This window comes from Cyprinus carpio, chromosome A10, assembly GCF_018340385.1.
Source record: "Cyprinus carpio isolate SPL01 chromosome A10, ASM1834038v1, whole genome shotgun sequence".
Taxonomy (NCBI): Eukaryota; Metazoa; Chordata; class Actinopteri; order Cypriniformes; family Cyprinidae; genus Cyprinus; species Cyprinus carpio.
Window position 1 is genome coordinate 9,559,082 of NC_056581.1, and position 16,813 is coordinate 9,575,894.

Here is a 16,813-nt window from a genome sequence, read left to right on the forward strand (position 1 = left end):
GCATATGAAAAATTGTATGAGTATAACATGCAGGCCATCTGTGTTGATCCTGGGTATTCTAGCTTATTTTGAACCTCTGGCTCATTGATTCAGCCATCTGCATTGGAGATATATATATAAAAAAATGAAGAAGAAGAAGAAGAAGAATTAATATGCTTACTGACTCCTCTGAACTTCTGCCAAGAAATAATGCATTAAAAAAAAGAGTGAGGCCTCCCAGAGTAGCTGTGAATTAATTAATTCATTAATCATAACATATACAAAAAGGGGTAAGAACAAAATGAATGCAAATGTTTTAAATAATTGGTTTGTGCTTCTATTCCAGTACGTCTTTATTTGTAATTGATGTTGAGTCAAAGCCTTTGAATGGGAAGTACAATGGTAATTATTTTAAAACAGGGTTCATAGACCTAATATAATTAAATTTAATTTAATTTAAATACACTGTCTTTAAAAAGTATTCTAAATTACAAATATTTCCCATCTAAAAGCATAAATTACTGGATCAGAAAACGCTGATTTTGTCATGAGACCAATTAGACATGTTTGGTCAATTATTATCTAAAAAGCGAGTGTAATCGATTTTTAATTACATCGATTGTCCAGTGTCCAAAATATCCTGTTCTTTAAACTGAACAGAAAATAAAATAGCTTTAACAATAAAATAGTGTTGACTATATTTTCTAAAGGTTTTCTAAAGGTTCGTCTCCAACTATCAAAATCTGATCATTCATAGAAAATGATTTTTTTCCCCTAAATAATCTGTAACAAAAGCACACCTTTAAATAATAATAATAATAATAGTAGTAATTATATATATATATATATATATATATATATATATATATATATATATATATATATATATATATATATATATATATATATATATATATATATATATATATATATATATATATATATATATATATTAGAGCTTAAGTTATTATAGAGGAAATGTTAGGCATAATTTGTTTGGCAAATAACCTACCTTTTTTTTTTTTTATATAGTTTTTAAAGCAAAGGAATAACTATTTACACACGTATGCCTCAAATGTCAAATTACTTTTCGAGCCTTTTGTATATGCAATTCATGAAGGTTACACGCTCATTACACGCTCCTAAACACTCAGCTGCATTAACAACATACTTTACGGTAATATCACCCACTTCGGGTCAGCTTGAAACGTGCCTGACTGAAATCCACAAGCCGCAATATTTTCTGTTTTATCTGCTCATCACATTTTTTTAAATTCTCTAAAATATATAAATATGATCGAATCGATTAAGTATAACATTAGATCATTAAAAATTAAAAAATAAAGAACGACGGGAAAAAAAGAGGTCCTTCGAACGGATGACGTGTTACAGCGGGTCCTTGCTCCTTCCGTGTCGGTGTAAATAGTGTGCGGTCCTGTCATACAAGTCAGTAAAATGTAAGTAAGCCATTTATAATATAACAGCACTTTATTTTAGTGATATAATGTATCTTATATATAATTCAACTCCGTGTCTCTTTCTGCATTAGGTCGAAAGTAACGTTTAAAATCACGCTGACGTCGGACCCTCGGTTACCATATAAAGTGTGAGTACCACATCATTCAAACCATGACACACACTAAATATTAATATTCATGTTTTAACGGTTTAATTAGCCTTGATTTTGTTGATTTTATTGATTCTGATAAGAGCATTTATTATTATGTGACCCAGCTCTCAGTTTTTCCTTCTTGATTTCATTCATTCATTTTTTCATTCATTTATTTCTCTGTTAAGTTATTAATAAATAACTGAGGTATTAAAACTGAATGAGGTATTAAAGTGCCACCCCTAGTATTATTGTTTAGTTTTAGCACAGCTGTCAGCTGAGAAGTGTAAGACTGTCCTAGATAAAATAGATGAAACATTTTAACCACTAGATATCAGCATACTTCCCCATGTTGATTAATTATAATACATGAAGACATTTTTATTCTATTACAAGTTTTCTGAAATATTAGGATTAAATATGCAGATTAGGCATTATCCATAATGAAATCAGGTGATTGATAAATGAACAAACCCAAACCCTGTCAAAACCTTCAGAACATAGATAACAATGAAACTGCAACATGTGGTGTATGTAAGTGTTACTGAAGTTGAAGTGAAGATTTCTGTCTCAGTGCGTGAGAAGAAAAAAAAACGGGAACAGTGTTCTTCATCTATCTGCCATATTGATTACAATCACTGTAATAGTGCTGTAGTCAGACCGTCAGTGGTAATCTATGGATGTCAAACTGTGTCTGATGGGTGGGTGAGAGTGGTCTGTCAAGGGCCATTCAAACAGGCTGATTTACCAGCTCAGCTCCGAGCACCTGCAATGCTTATGGTCGCCGACCATTTTGGATGATTTTTCACATGCCAAGTTTTGCAAATATCTTTGATCTCACTGAGTGGCTGGTTAAGAATAATTTTTGTTTGCTCCTTTTTTTATGGAAAAGTGTGTTTTATGGTCAGTCACAGTTCTGACCAGTGTGATAATGTGTATACTGAATTAAAATATTTCTGCCGTCATCAAAATTCTTAAATATCTCACTCCAGTTATGAACACATTTTAAACTCTGTTTCATCACAGTCTAGGGTTACTATTATACATAAACCCACTTATACAACACTGTATATATGAGATAAAACATTCACTAATGCTGTGTGTGTGTGTGTGTGTGTGTGTGTGTGTGTGTGTGTGTGTGTGTGTGTGTGTGTGTGTGTGTTACTATGCACCAAGATTCATTGGCATAATTGTATTTCAGATTAAGTGTACCTGAGAGCACGCCATTCACTGCAGTTTTGAAATTTGCAGCGGAAGAGGTGAGTTGATTCATCTTCTGTTTTTAATGAGTGTTCACAGTGTTATTGCAACCCCTTTTCAAAATGTATTTTTGAGAGATCTGCTGAAATGGAGCACTAAGCATTTGCCATAAAGTTTAGGTGCTTCTGACTGACGATAGTTTTAAAAAATATGATGACAAATTCTCTACAGTGGTTGGAGTATTACTGACTCTGTCAGATTTGCTTAATTCTGTGCGATCATTAATTAAACTGACATGGATCATGATGTGAACTTTAGCTCAGTTATATCCTATAGCAATAGAAGTGTGTCTTTTTTGAGTAGTTTTCTTTTGAAAAACACTCAGACTTATCTCTGCAGCCTCTCGTGTTAAAATCGATCAATGCAGAATCAGATAATACAGTTGGCTAGCAGTCTCAATCAAACTCTAGGGCCAATGTTACTTTGACTACAAGAATTTGATTAATGAGAATACAACATTAATTTTTGCTGATAATCAGTATGAATATTTATGACTTGATTTTATAAATTATTATTGTTTAAGTAGAAAATGGCATATACATTTAAGTACCCAATAACACTTAAGTGCCCATATATATATTATATTGATTATTTTATTACTATTCATTACTACTATTCAATTGTTGCTATTCATTAGACAACAGTAAAAAAAACAAAAACAATATGCATTATCAATATTTTAATATTCATTAAACAAAATAAATATATATATTTTTATATAAAAATACACTATATATAATAATATGGATTGTAAGCATTGTTTTCATTTTGTTAAGGTGAATTTTGAGTTAATGTTGTGTAAAAGGATTTGTTATATTTCAGCATTTTGTGTACATCTCAGATGCAGCCATAACATTATATTTAGATATATACAATATATTGTTTTTTTTTTTTTTTTTTTTTTTTTTTCCTGTATCAGTGTTGGCCATTTAACAACCTATTTAGCTGACTACTTGATTTTTTTAAACTAGAACAAGTAAGGCCTGATATAATCAAGTTGATAACATAATGAAAAAAACACAAATAATGGCTGATGTCGATATGTTCAGTGATAAGATTTCACTTGTGATTAGCCATAAATCTTTTGAAATTAGGGTCAAATTTGACAGAACCCTCTTGATTTCCTGTGGGCTGTCTTGGTCTGTTTCACGGCTGTATTCAAGACACACAGACATACAGCATGGCAGGATGATGTTGCAGATTAGCTTGGGTCGTTGCTCTTTTTTGACATAATAAAATGCCAAATATGACAACCCCATAATAGGAAGATGTAATGCATCAAGTGGAAGCCAGAAAGAATAAGTGCCTTTTTAAAAATGCACAGGCATATTTTCAGCTTTTTCCACCCTCTCAAAAATAATTTTGAATTCCCGCTTCAGGTTATGGTTGTGTGATCTTTCATTGTTTTTGTTGTCTCTTTTCCTCCTGATAAAACAGACTGACAAAAAGTAGGCAAAGGAGAGTTAGAAACTGAATAAACTCGTACAAAAATATGTAGCCCATTAATTATATATGTATTTTTATCTAATATAAATCTAGCTAAATCTAGTCACTAATTCTGGTGCTAGCCTGGCTTCTTGCTCCCCATCATTTTTAGGCTGTTCAAGGGTGTAGAAATGCCTTCAGGTCAACCGGCGAGTTTTTCAAAGCCCCTTCAGAACGAATTTGCCTGTTTTTTTTCCCCTTTCAGTGGCTCTTTGTGACAGTGAGAGTTTTCTTCTAAGCTCAGCCCAGAGAGCTCTTTCTTCACACGTTTGAAGGCTTCTGTTCTCTAGGACAGACTCTTTAAATCACCTGATGCAAACACAGACTCGAGTTGATTTTTTCTTATCCTTGCCTGACAGAGATACTGTGTAGGGCTGTTTATGGGACGTATTTGATAGATTGAACAATAAAACATGTTTGTTTGTTTTTTGTTTTTTTTTTTCTTTTTCTTTTAAAGTTTAAAGTGCCAGCAGCCACCAGTGCCATCATTACAAATGGTAAGTTGTTGATATTATTATTATGCTCATATTTGATCAAATCCTTAAACCAGTAGTTCTCACCTTTTTTGACTAATTAAACTAAAATAATCAGGTTTTCCAGACCTTGGGAGCTTTAATTCAAAGAAGAAAAAAACTGTAGTTAAAAATTTGAAATATCTTGATTTTTAGTTTTATTCTATTTTAATGCTTTTTGTCTTATTTTAAATAATTTTGAGTGATCTTGGGGCCCCCTCGAAAGTTTGTTGATGCCCCCTAGTGGGCTCCAGATCCATTGTTGATAACCAGTTCTTTAAACCAAAGTATTTAACTTCGCTGTTACTTTTCAAAGCAGCCAAACTTACAAAACAAACACCTAACAACCATCAGAACACCCTAGCAACCACAGAGTAATATCCTGGCAGATTCTCACATCACCTTAGCATCTTCATTGGGTCGGGTTCTTTCAACTGCACAAAAAAAAAAAAAAAAAAAAAAACAACCACAGTAGCTCAAATTGCTAACAGCTGACTCTTTAAAAACAGGTTGTTTTTTGTGAATCACACAAAACATCTGCTGAATCCTTCACTTAATGAACTGATTTGTAATTACATAGTAATAAAGGGAGATACAGGGGCTGTGCTGTGTCATGAGTGATTATTAAACAAATCATAAACAGAATGATGACATAACTCACCACTCACATCACAGGACAGTTATTGTAAATGAGATTGTTTGAATTGTGATAGTTCAGCATTTCAGTGCACCAAGGGTTTCTGTGTGCTCTTGCCCATCTGTCTAATTCGTTGATTGTCTTTAAGAATGAGTGTTTTGTGTATGTATTCACATTGCGATGCTAATGCTGATGTTCTTTGTGATTATTTTTTGTGCAGATGGCATCGGAATCAACCCGGCGCAGACAGCAGGTCGGTGACACTCCTTCACTTGATCAGGGCTGCCCTCTGCAGCAGCATCTGGCTGTAATAAATGTGATTTTGTCAGCTGTGAATTATTAAGATATATCCAAATGTCACACAGGAGTGGAAACAGTGAGATCTGTGTTCATGTTTTTTGGTTTGTTAGTGTTTTAGTCCACCTTTTATGTTTTTTAAACTCCCGTTTCCATGCATTTTCTCATAGTCACCTTATGAAATGATACATTATCTTTCTCTCACTGTTTAGTAGCTTGGCTGCAATTTTCCTGCCTATCCTTCATAATCACTTGCATGCAAATGAATGGATCCTTCTGTTTACTGCCTCATATTGTTCATGTTTATCCGCCTGGAGACCTTTTGAGAGATCGAATGATTTCCTGAGACTCCTTCAATAGGCTTTGCATGTGAATTTCACATATTACCTAATGAATATTGATGATGTGCTTCAATTATACAATTCCCTATTGTTGTGGGTTTATTCCCCTGACTAAATCTTTCTTTACAGATGTTTTCCATCCTGCTTTAACGCTGGAGCTCTCTCTGTAATCCATTATAAACTGCCCCAATGACGTTCTGTCAGTGTTTTCCTCCCTGAGTGCCGTGCTACATCTAATCACGTGAAAATTGCCTGTAATTTTTCATACATGTCATGGGTTGAGACCTAAATGTCAAATGAGCTGTGATTCATTAGTTTTATAGTAGCAACATGTCTAGCCTGACCTGAATATGCAGTGGGTTTGTATTATGGAGACATGTACCTTCAGCAGGTTATACAATCACATACTATATATAGCGCAGACGCCTGAATAGATTTCGCTTCATATTCTAAGTGAGTTACTTATATCAGAGGGAACTAAGTGAGTCATGGTTTGTTGCTTATATACAATGTACAAGTGCTTTGGTATCATTTCAGGAATTCTGATGTAAGGAAAACCAAGCTGTACCAATCAATCACCAAAAAGATCTTTATTTGCTATAGTTTAGCTGTAATCATACAATGTATCAGAGACTTGGTTAAATGTTGATATTTCAGATTCATCTGTAAATTTTCCTGGATGTACACTGCATGGGCGGGATCGTGAGGGCAGTGGGGGAGGAGGAGTTGCAATGTATGTCTGTAACAACATTACATAGAAACAACTGGCTCATTTAGAGGATGTTGCACATGAAGCTTTGTGGATCTGGTTACGACCCAATCGTCTTCCTCGAGGGATAAGTTGTATCATTGCTGCTGTGCTCTACATTCCACCACATTCTTCGGCAATGGCCCAACCTGATATGCTTACTACACTTGGATTATTAACTTAGCAACACTGAATGTAACTACCAGCAAGCTGCAATTGCCATACTTGGAGACACAAATAGGTACAAGTCTGAAACCATTTGTAATGGACATGGACTGAAACAAGTAGTGTCAGGAGCAACAAGAAAGACCAATCAACTTGGCTCTTTTTTTGATCAACATTTCATCTATGTATAAGTCACCTGAGCACTTGCCCCCTGCTGGCTCTTTTGATCATCAGACCATTATGTTGAATGCTGGTAAATGGCCATCCAAGCCCATTTGACACATCTTCTGCAGAAAACTGTTCCATTTAAGAAAGTTTCTGTTACTAATAATGACAAGCCTTGGATGACCATACACATTAAAGATTTGATAAAAGAGAGACAATGTGCATTCTGCTCTGGTAAAGAAACTCGCTATACAAATTTAAAATCAGTAAAGGCATTAATGGGGATGGAAGAAGAGTGGTGAGATCTCAGAAATATAACATCTTGCAACATGAGTGTGACAGTTTGGCTAATCATTTTGCTTCTGTATGAGATCAAGATATCCACACTTCTCCCTCTGAGGAAGATGTTGTCCATAAGCTGTCAGATGGTCGAATACCTCCTCTGAGTATTGGTCAAGTTAAAGCTAGACTCTGCAAAGTGAGTGCAGCAAAGGCTGCTGGTCGGGATTGCATTCCCCATGGATCTTAAAGACCTTTCATGAAGAACTGGCACCTGTGTTATGTGATATCTTTAATGCATTCAATTTAAATTTTTTCCAAATCAATGGAAGGAGGCTATGGTTAAAACTATTCCAAAAAAATCAAAACCTAGTTTTCCAGCAGATTACTGCCAGATTTCATTAATCAGCTGTGCTGGAAAAGTGTACGAAGAAATATTTAGAGATGCCATTCTGGAGGATACAGTCACCAAGATTGCTCCATCACAACACGGCTTTATGGCAAACAGATCAGCTGACATTGCTCTGATTCAGATTCTACAATTATGGCATGAAGCACTTAATAACAATCCCAAAATGGACATTCTCACTGTTTTTGTTGAGCTTTTGACACAATTGGGCAATGTCAGTTACTTTATGCTCTGGCTGATATGCATGTCCGGTGCCCCCTTTGGCTCATTGTAAATAGCTGACTAAGAGAGCAAAAGGTGAAGAGGGATCTCTGTGTGTCTAACTCCTATATAATTCTAGCTGGTGACTTTTATCCCCTCTACCTTTTGTCATCAGTATAAACAGCTTGGATTTACATCTGCCCCCTTTTATAATTCCTGTGAAAAATGCAGACGATCTAGCAATCACTGAGCTTCTAATGGGATCCTTACCTGGCTTTGGACTCGGCAGTGAGTGGAGCTAAGACTATGGATACGGTTATTAGTGCCAGGAGAGATGATCACATCCCCACTCCTCCATCTCCAGTCATTTCGGGACAAGTAATCAGCAAAGTCTTCACTTTTAAACTGCTTGGAGTTTAAATAACATCTGATTTATCATGGGATGCACACATCAAGTGTATGATTTCACGGCCAAGAATTTATTATCTTAGTGCTGCAAAGAGAGCAGGTCTCCCATGCAGTGTTTTAATGCAAATATACTTAGCTTTCATAGAGGCAGTTCTTGAGTGCAACCCAGTGTGGGATGGTGTGCCTAAAGTCTCTCTGATGCGTTAGAGAGGGTAAAAAAAAGGTTGTTGTCGGATAATAGGTATCCATCAACTTCTCTCCCTTCATTAAGCGAAAAGCATTATGAGGCTATACGTACCTTCACTAACATGCTTAAGGACGATTCATCGCCTTTTCACAGCTTCTTGACTGTCACTTCAGCATCTAATTATTCACTTTGTCGAAGTAGGGAACATTTTATGCCCAAAAGCAAAACAAAAAGACATGAACTTTCTTTTATTCCCAGTGCTTTTAAATAGTTTTATAAATGACTTATTTGTTGTGTTTTAAATATACGTTTGACACATTTCAGGTTGTGCTGCTAAAAGAACGAGTAACAGTTTAGTTTTTTTGAGCTGAAATAACCTGCTTTGTCAAATGTAAAAACATAATAATACAAAATATCTCTCTGATTCTACAGGAAATGTGTTCCTGAAACACGGCTCGGAGCTACGAATCATTCCCAGAGATCGGGTTGGAGGATGTCACTAGGCCAGGATGTGACTATCCAGTGCTTTTCTGTCACAGACGATGAACATGCTTATTTATTGTCTGGCCCTGAGGTGTCAACTCTCAGCTGCTCTAACTGAGACTGCTGCGGCTCCAAATCTGTCAGAGGACCCCACAAATCTCACCAAGCTGCCATTACAGCCCGCTTCTCAAAGATACACACTTGCAGGATGTTGTCGATTTGTTGTGCCCCATACCACTAAATCATTTGATCTTTCACAAAATATTCCAGCTGTGTTTAAGATCGCATACATATTGTGTTCATTATGCATATTTTTACATGTCTTAAATACATAATCTCTACTTCAAGTCCAATTAAATGTTTAAATACTGTTAAAAATATGATTCCCACTTTCCATTTTAAGAAGTCAAGGCAAATGAGTCATCATATTTTGTCTTTTTTTTTCTTTATATTTCATGTGTTAATTTTTATTAATGGTTGTTTTGAGCTCTGTTATATAGCTTTTATTGCAGGCAGATAACGGCAGTGTCAATGTAATAAAAGTCCTGCAGCTGTGTAGCTAAACAAAACTATACAACAATATGATTAAAGAAGCTGTAAATAAGATGATAAAACACATTTCATAATATGCTTACTATGTAAAAAAAATATACAAAATTCTTTCCATAGTTGAAAAGAAATTATATGAAATGTTACATAAACCAATTTGACACCTAAAAGTCGCTTTTTGTAACTTTCGTGGTCACTCAAGTCGGCATGCCTTTTCATTAAAATGTAAAATCATGACTTGTCTTGAATAGTAAATCAGGCTAATGAATGACAGGCTCTACCTTTGCTTTTACACCCTCCTCCTCTTACATTACTGCCAGGCAGAAATGGAGGAGGAAAAGGAAGTTCTGACTATTCAGTGTCATAAATGGATCTTTCATTTATTTTAATAAAAGAGCAGGCATGCTGTGCCCTTTCTATGCCACTCATTACTGGGAAAAGGGGAGAAGTGCATTATAAATACAGCAGGGCCTACATTACTCAGATGCTGACATGTAACTCTGGATCACATTTGAAAAGGCATTGCTCGCCTCCAGCCTCATTTGGCAGGAAATGATGCGGTTTGTTCATTAGCCGTGGAAGAAATTGTGAAAGAGCTTGCCAGTGTGACAAATGTCAAATTTAGAAGTAAAAAAATTACAAATACACTTGTAGTATTCTTGTCAAAAATATTAAACTAATCATTAAATACCAAACTGTATAGTGCCTGTGTTTGTTGAATATGTTCGGCTTGTAATTCTGCTACTTGGGATGTTTCGTCTTTTCAATTTGTTCACTTAATGTATGTATACATAAACCATGTTTCAAAGCTTTGAGTTGATAAGACAGGCTTCAAAAGTCTCCTTTATGGTTTAAAGAGGTACAAAGACATGCAGTGATGTTGCTATTTGCATAAATTCAATCCTGCGCCATCTGTAAGGAGCCTTCTTAAGCAAGCAAATGACAGAATTGTTGGACAGAATATTTATGTTAGATATTTTATATATGTGTCGTGGACGTGATTGTGTGATTTGAGGGGTTTAAACAGCATTATTTGGCAACCGTTCTATCAGAGCTTGCCTTGTGATGGTACAGATAAGCTAAGTCTATGAAACAGCTGCACAGTCCCATGGTCTTGTGTTTGTATAACCGGTTTTTGTGCCTGCAAAAATGCGTACATGTTTTTCCTCATATTTCTGAAAAACCTATGTTTGTGAGAGATTGAACACACACAAAGGCTAGCACTCTGAATTGCTGTTGTCAAATAACTCATTTTTCCCACCACCTCCTCAGTGGCTTAATGTTGTCCATGTGTATTACAGATAAGCTATCGCTGCCTCTCAGTTTTGCCTTTCACTCAATGTATCTTTCAGATGAAAAGATATGTGGCATGAATTTAGATTTAGCTTGTGCGTTCAAGCAGTTGATTCGTTTTCTGGAGTTCACAGAAGTAATTAATTTGCTGTATTTTTTAAAGCAAAGGAAATGCACTAAATTGGTTTGACCTTTGAAAGAATGGGTTTATGTTCAGTTTTTCAGTCACAAAAATTGATTATCTGTGTCCTTTGTATTAACAAGTTTCAGTAAATATAAACAAAATAACTTTTTTTCTTTCTTGGTCACTGCATCATAATTGTTTGACTTTACAAGATTGTAACATCAACATAATTGTTAAAAATTATTTCTGCATAAACCTTAAACTGGAGGTACACTAAAGCCACAACAACACTCAAATCAAAGCAAAGCCAAAAACAAAAATGGAATCAAAGTAAAACCAGAAACAAAATAAAAAGCAAAGCAAAGCCAAAAAATAAAAATACAGCAAAGTCGAAAATAGATCAAAAATCAAAGCAGAGTAATGCCATGAACAAAACCAAAAAAAAAAAAAAACATCTAAGCAAAGCCCAAAACAAAACCAAATTTTGGTTTATTTACATGCTTGTATTGAAAGTAAATGCTTGATTCAGTTATATATTGTATGTTTGGTTTTGTTTGATTGTTATATTTCAATTACTCCTTATTTAGCTTTGTACTGTAGAACGGTCTACCTTACACATGCTACAACTTTTCTGTCAAGGCTAGAAAATATCTTGGAATTCTCTTCTTACAATATGTATAATCTTCTTATATTTCTCAACCGACTTGACATATTGCATCATATTATTGGAGAGGTCATCCTTAGATATGAGATCTGCCCATCACCCTTGCACCTCTCTTAATATTTTGTTTCATATTCTAGAGGTGTCTTGTCCTGCTTTAAAGTCTATAAGATGAAATGTCATGCCAGCACAAGGCTGCACCTTCTTAAAGCTTGGCCTCAGTTTCATTTTACACTTGATGTGACAGGAATGACTGAACAGGACGTTAGCAGCAGCACATGGAAAAATGCAATTCCAACATGCCGAGAAATGTTGATTCAGTGTAAAATGTTGTGAAAATGTGTTTGGCTATTACATATTATCAGCTATAAAAAGGCATCTTATCAGGCATCCCAGTTTTATTCCATCATTACTTGAAATCCAGATTCATTTGAAATATTTTGCATGACATTTGGCACTCATTTTTCAACAGACTAATCTAATATCCGGCTATCAACAGCGGTAGAACAGTACTGTATTCCCAGTGATGTTTACAAATAAACAACAATGCTAGACAAATGGACTGTGGAATGGAAAAGCAACAGGCTATTAACATAACATGGAAGCACCTTCAGATGGTCATAGATCAGCTTGAAAAGCACATGCAGCTGGAGGCTAATGTCACAGTGAACGTCAGGGCATGCTTGAAGAAAATGAAAAGCCCCAGACAGTTCAAATGATGATAGAGCTCCTGGGTAGTAAAATGTCTCTGAAGGAATAGAAATGTGTGTGTGTCTGAGAATGCTAGACGTGCACAGACAATAAGATTTCTTTTCTCCTGAAGCAGTGGTGCCTGGTGATGGTGCTGGTTTGGATTCCTCAGAACAATGTGGTGAGGTTCTCTCATGAGTCATGAACAAATATCTTCTAGTAATGTTGAATGTATGTTCAACATTATCTGGTCTTTAATAATATTCTCAATTGTGCACAAAATCATTATTTATACATAACAAGTTTTTTTTATGTTATAGTTGGACATTGGATAATGATTTTTTTATAACATTTATGTTATTCAAAAATGTTTTTGGAATTTTTAAATTTAAATTAAATTTAAGTTTTTTTATTTTCTAAATGTTACTACTTGTTACTACGGAGCCCCACACATGGCATGCAGGAAAAAATAGCAGGCTAAATCATGAGCACGATTTACTATTTCGTTCCCTCGATTTGCTAATTTGGTCCCTCGATTTATAAATTGTGCACACAATTTACTAATTCATTCCCTCGATTTTTATAAATCGAGTGCACGAATTAGTAAATTGTGTGCAGGATTTAGCAAATCGAGGGAACAAATTAGCAAATCGAGGGAACGAAATAGTAATCGTGTGCATGTTTTAGTACATTGAGGGAACAAATTAGTAAATCGTGCACATTATTTATTTATTTTTTCTTGCATGCCATGTGCGGGGCTCCGTATGTTTCAGAATGAAATTTAAAACAATTACAAACTGGACGTTTTGAACATTCAGAGAACATTTGTTAAAAATGTTTCCATAACATTAGCAAAACGTTCTTAGAACATATTTTGTTAGCTTGGGTACCCACTTCAGAACAAAACATCAGAGCAAGGTTTCAAAATTCAGTCAACAAACACAATTAAGCGGGAATCTGATACAAATGCATCTCTAAAAATAAGATGGCAGTAAGCTAAAATCTAATCCAGTGTACGTTTCAATTCACTATTGTTTACCAAATGTTACAAGCATTTTCAGCCTAATCATCCTCTGATAAAAGTGTTATTTGATATCTCAGATTTGAAGAACCAGATTTGTGCATGCAAACAAACAGCAGGCAAACACTTATGAAAGCATCATGTCACTCTACAGCATCGATCAGGCCCTCCATCTACAGCATGCAGCCTATAATTAACCTCCATGCCTTTCTCTCTCTCTTTCTCACGCCACTCCTCCTTGCTTGCTTTCTTCCCATTACTTTGGACAGGAAAAGTATGATGTGGTGGCACCAATTATAACAGCCTATTTTCTTCAGTGACTGCACAGAGAGCAAAGGCTTGAGGTTGAAGCAGCAGCAAGACTCTCCAGAGAGCCAGATTAGAGTGGTCAGTTAGCCCAATGCTTTTGTCAGCATCATTAATGACCATCTCACTCTGCAGCCACTGATGTATTATGGTCCATAAAAGCATTTAGGAAACCACAGATCAAACTGAAATCCAGCTGAAGTACTTTGTCTATGTATAGAATGATTCGATTATGGCTCATGTAGTGATTTGCGAGCATTTTTGCTCTGTTTGATCCTCCGGGTGCCTCGAGCCAGGAATTCATTTGAGTGTTTAGCTGTTGTTAATATTGTGTGTGGTCTGCGTTTATGAAAGTCAAAAGGGCTCATGATAAATCAGATACAGGGTTTTTTTTTTTTTTTTTTTTTGAAAACAATACAATATTTCCGCAGTAATGTCAAGTCCATCCAATTATGTATTATGATTAATAGCATTAAAAATTCCAACTTGATTGGAAATGCACAGTAAAAATATTCTGTGATATTACACAGTGATATACTGTCACGAGACAAAATGGGAGGCAAAAGGGAGGCAAAATGCATAAATTTAATGGTGTAAAAGGAGTAATCCACAATCAGAGTCAGACAGGCATGAGGTCAGACATAAAATCAGTCCAAACATTTGCATAGTAAGGAGCGCAGGAAAACAAAGCAATCCTGGCTATCAGGCTTAAAAAATAAGACCATGAAACATGACTCAAGATAGCAGTGTGACATTATGTTAAGGCTTCACAATCAATAGCAAAAACAAACAGGCTTATTTAGGCAAAGGTAACATGATAATTAGGAACAGGTGTGTTCAATCAGGCATAAGTCCAGGCAGTGGCTTGTGGGAAATGAAGTCCATGACACAATGCCAATGACGTAGAAAGGAGTGCCCTCTGGTGGACAACCAGAGCACTCCATCTGACCATTGTTATATACCACCCCAAATATAACTTAAGCATAAAACTCGAACTCCAGGAGGGTGGTGAAGCAGAGGCGGAACAGGGGGATGGATTGAGGGCCAGACCCATGAACGAGGAACGAGAAGCCAGGGTGGAGCTGGCAAAACAGGAGACAAAGGGATTCAGAGACTGAAGCGGGCTCTGGACCAGACTCATGGACTGGAGCAGGCTCTGGAGTGTGTTCATGTACTGGAGCGAATGCCGCCATCTCAGAAGTGTGAATGGCCCAGACATAGAAAATGGCAACTGGCATTAATGGAGGGGCAGTGAAAGGTTGGAGAACTTCTGAGTTCGCTAGGCTTGAGAGCGCAGAGATGACTGGGATGCCTGCCGCATTCACTGAAATCAGCTGTGGGTCAGCCACACTGGACATCAGTCTTGGTTGCCTGGGCACTACCTTACTAGCTTCAAGTGGAACATTCTTTATGGATGGGAACACTGGCATGGCGTCAATGACAGCTGAAGACTCTGGCATGATGTCCATAATGGCTGGAGACTCTGGCATGGTGACAATCTACATAAAAAGACCCTGACTTCAATCAAACACGAAATGAAAAGACTACCCATGTCGTGACAAAACTCTGGAGCAGGCTCTGACTTAGCAGACTTGACATGAACAGACTCTGACTTCAATCAGACTTGACATGAACAGACTCTGACTTGACTCTGTCTTGACATGAGCAGACTCTGACTTGGCATACTTGACAGCAGTAACATGGCATGGATGTGGTGTTGTGGCTCCTGAAGGAACGCTGCATTGGTCTTCCGCGACTCCTACAGTAAAAGCAGATCTGCTCAGTAGTAAAGCCAAATCTATATACTGCTCTAATGTCCAACCTAATGTTTTTGTAATCTTTATTACAGTAATTACAGTAATTAGGACATGGTGTGAAGGCAGCATTAGTCCAAGCAGTGTCTTGTAGGAAATGAAGTCCATGACACAATGACGTATAATGGTGTGCCCTCTGGTGGACAACCAGAGCACTCCATCTGACCATCGTTTCATATATACCTTGATTTTTCTTTGATTTCTACATAAAATAATTTATCTCAAGCTTTTTACCAACACCAAAAATTTTAATAAAATAATAATTTTAAGATAATTGTTTGGTGTTGTGGAAATGGGCATACTGTGGGATAGTCATAATTTTTGGAAAATGCATATTAACCATTTTAACGCCACAAAATATTATATTAGGATATTTTCTTTATACATCACGTTTTAGAATTTAATCTCAAGCTTTTCGTTCACACTGTAAATAAATATATACATGCATGTTGTGGAAATGACAACAGCTGTGGGACAGTCATATTTATATATATATTATTATTTTTACACTACAAATATAATTTTATCATAGTATGCATTTCCATAGTCACTCAAATATATAACTACAAGAAACATTTGATGGAAGTTATTGCTGCCAGGGTAAACCATTTATTAAATCCAAAGGCTTCACATGCTTTTTTCACCCTGCACGTTGAACGTAAAGGTTTTTTTTTCTTCAATAAATGTAACATTTGAGGATGTTATTTGTTTATGCAGGCCCTTTCTATACTTGTTTGACTTTGAAGTTTAGATTCAATTTCATGCATAATTTTAGGTAAATCACAAACATTTTCTTTCTTATATACATGTTAGCATTTGGGATATAATATGCAGAATATAATTAACTCTACTGCAGTCCATTATAAATTGTCTTTTCTCCTCCAACATGACTTTAAGTTTGCAGGTCTGATCTTCTCACACAGTTATTTCAAAAAGCTTTACACAAGCTTTGCTGGAGGCTGGATTCTCTCTCAATCACCACAGTCAGATTCAATGTGAGGGTCTGACTTATTTCATTCTCTCAGATAATGATATTAGAAACTATTAGCCCTCTGATGTTGCACAGTTTCTTCTGCTTGAGCAGATCTTCGCCTGTGGCCTCTCCTGATACCCGTGAGCCTATCCGTCCACCCTCCACAGGCCCTGCATTAGATCTCATTTTAGATTACCTGCTTCTAATGGAAATCCAA

The 16,813-nt window shown here is 36.0% G+C and overlaps 1 protein-coding gene across 1 annotated transcript; it reads left to right on the top strand.

Annotated features, from left to right (window-relative positions):
* Positions 1–1,299: 1,299 nt before the first annotated feature.
* Positions 1,300–10,409, top strand: LOC109089134 (ubiquitin-fold modifier 1). Its single transcript, XM_042765090.1, has 6 exons — positions 1,300–1,436; positions 1,529–1,585; positions 2,790–2,847; positions 4,791–4,830; positions 5,703–5,735; positions 9,115–10,409. Coding segments are annotated over exons 1-6 (261 nt in total). The 5' UTR covers positions 1,300–1,434; the 3' UTR covers positions 9,186–10,409.
* Positions 10,410–16,813: the final 6,404 nt, after the last annotated feature.

Bases quoted from the DNA above. Each gene is read 5' to 3' on its own strand.
- LOC109089134 (XM_042765090.1), top strand. The intron at 2,848-4,790 runs GTGAGTTGATTC...TTTCTTTTAAAG, and splicing joins TGAAATTTGCAGCGGAAGAG to TTTAAAGTGCCAGCAGCCAC. The intron at 5,736-9,114 runs GTCGGTGACACT...CTGATTCTACAG, and splicing joins CAACCCGGCGCAGACAGCAG to GAAATGTGTTCCTGAAACAC.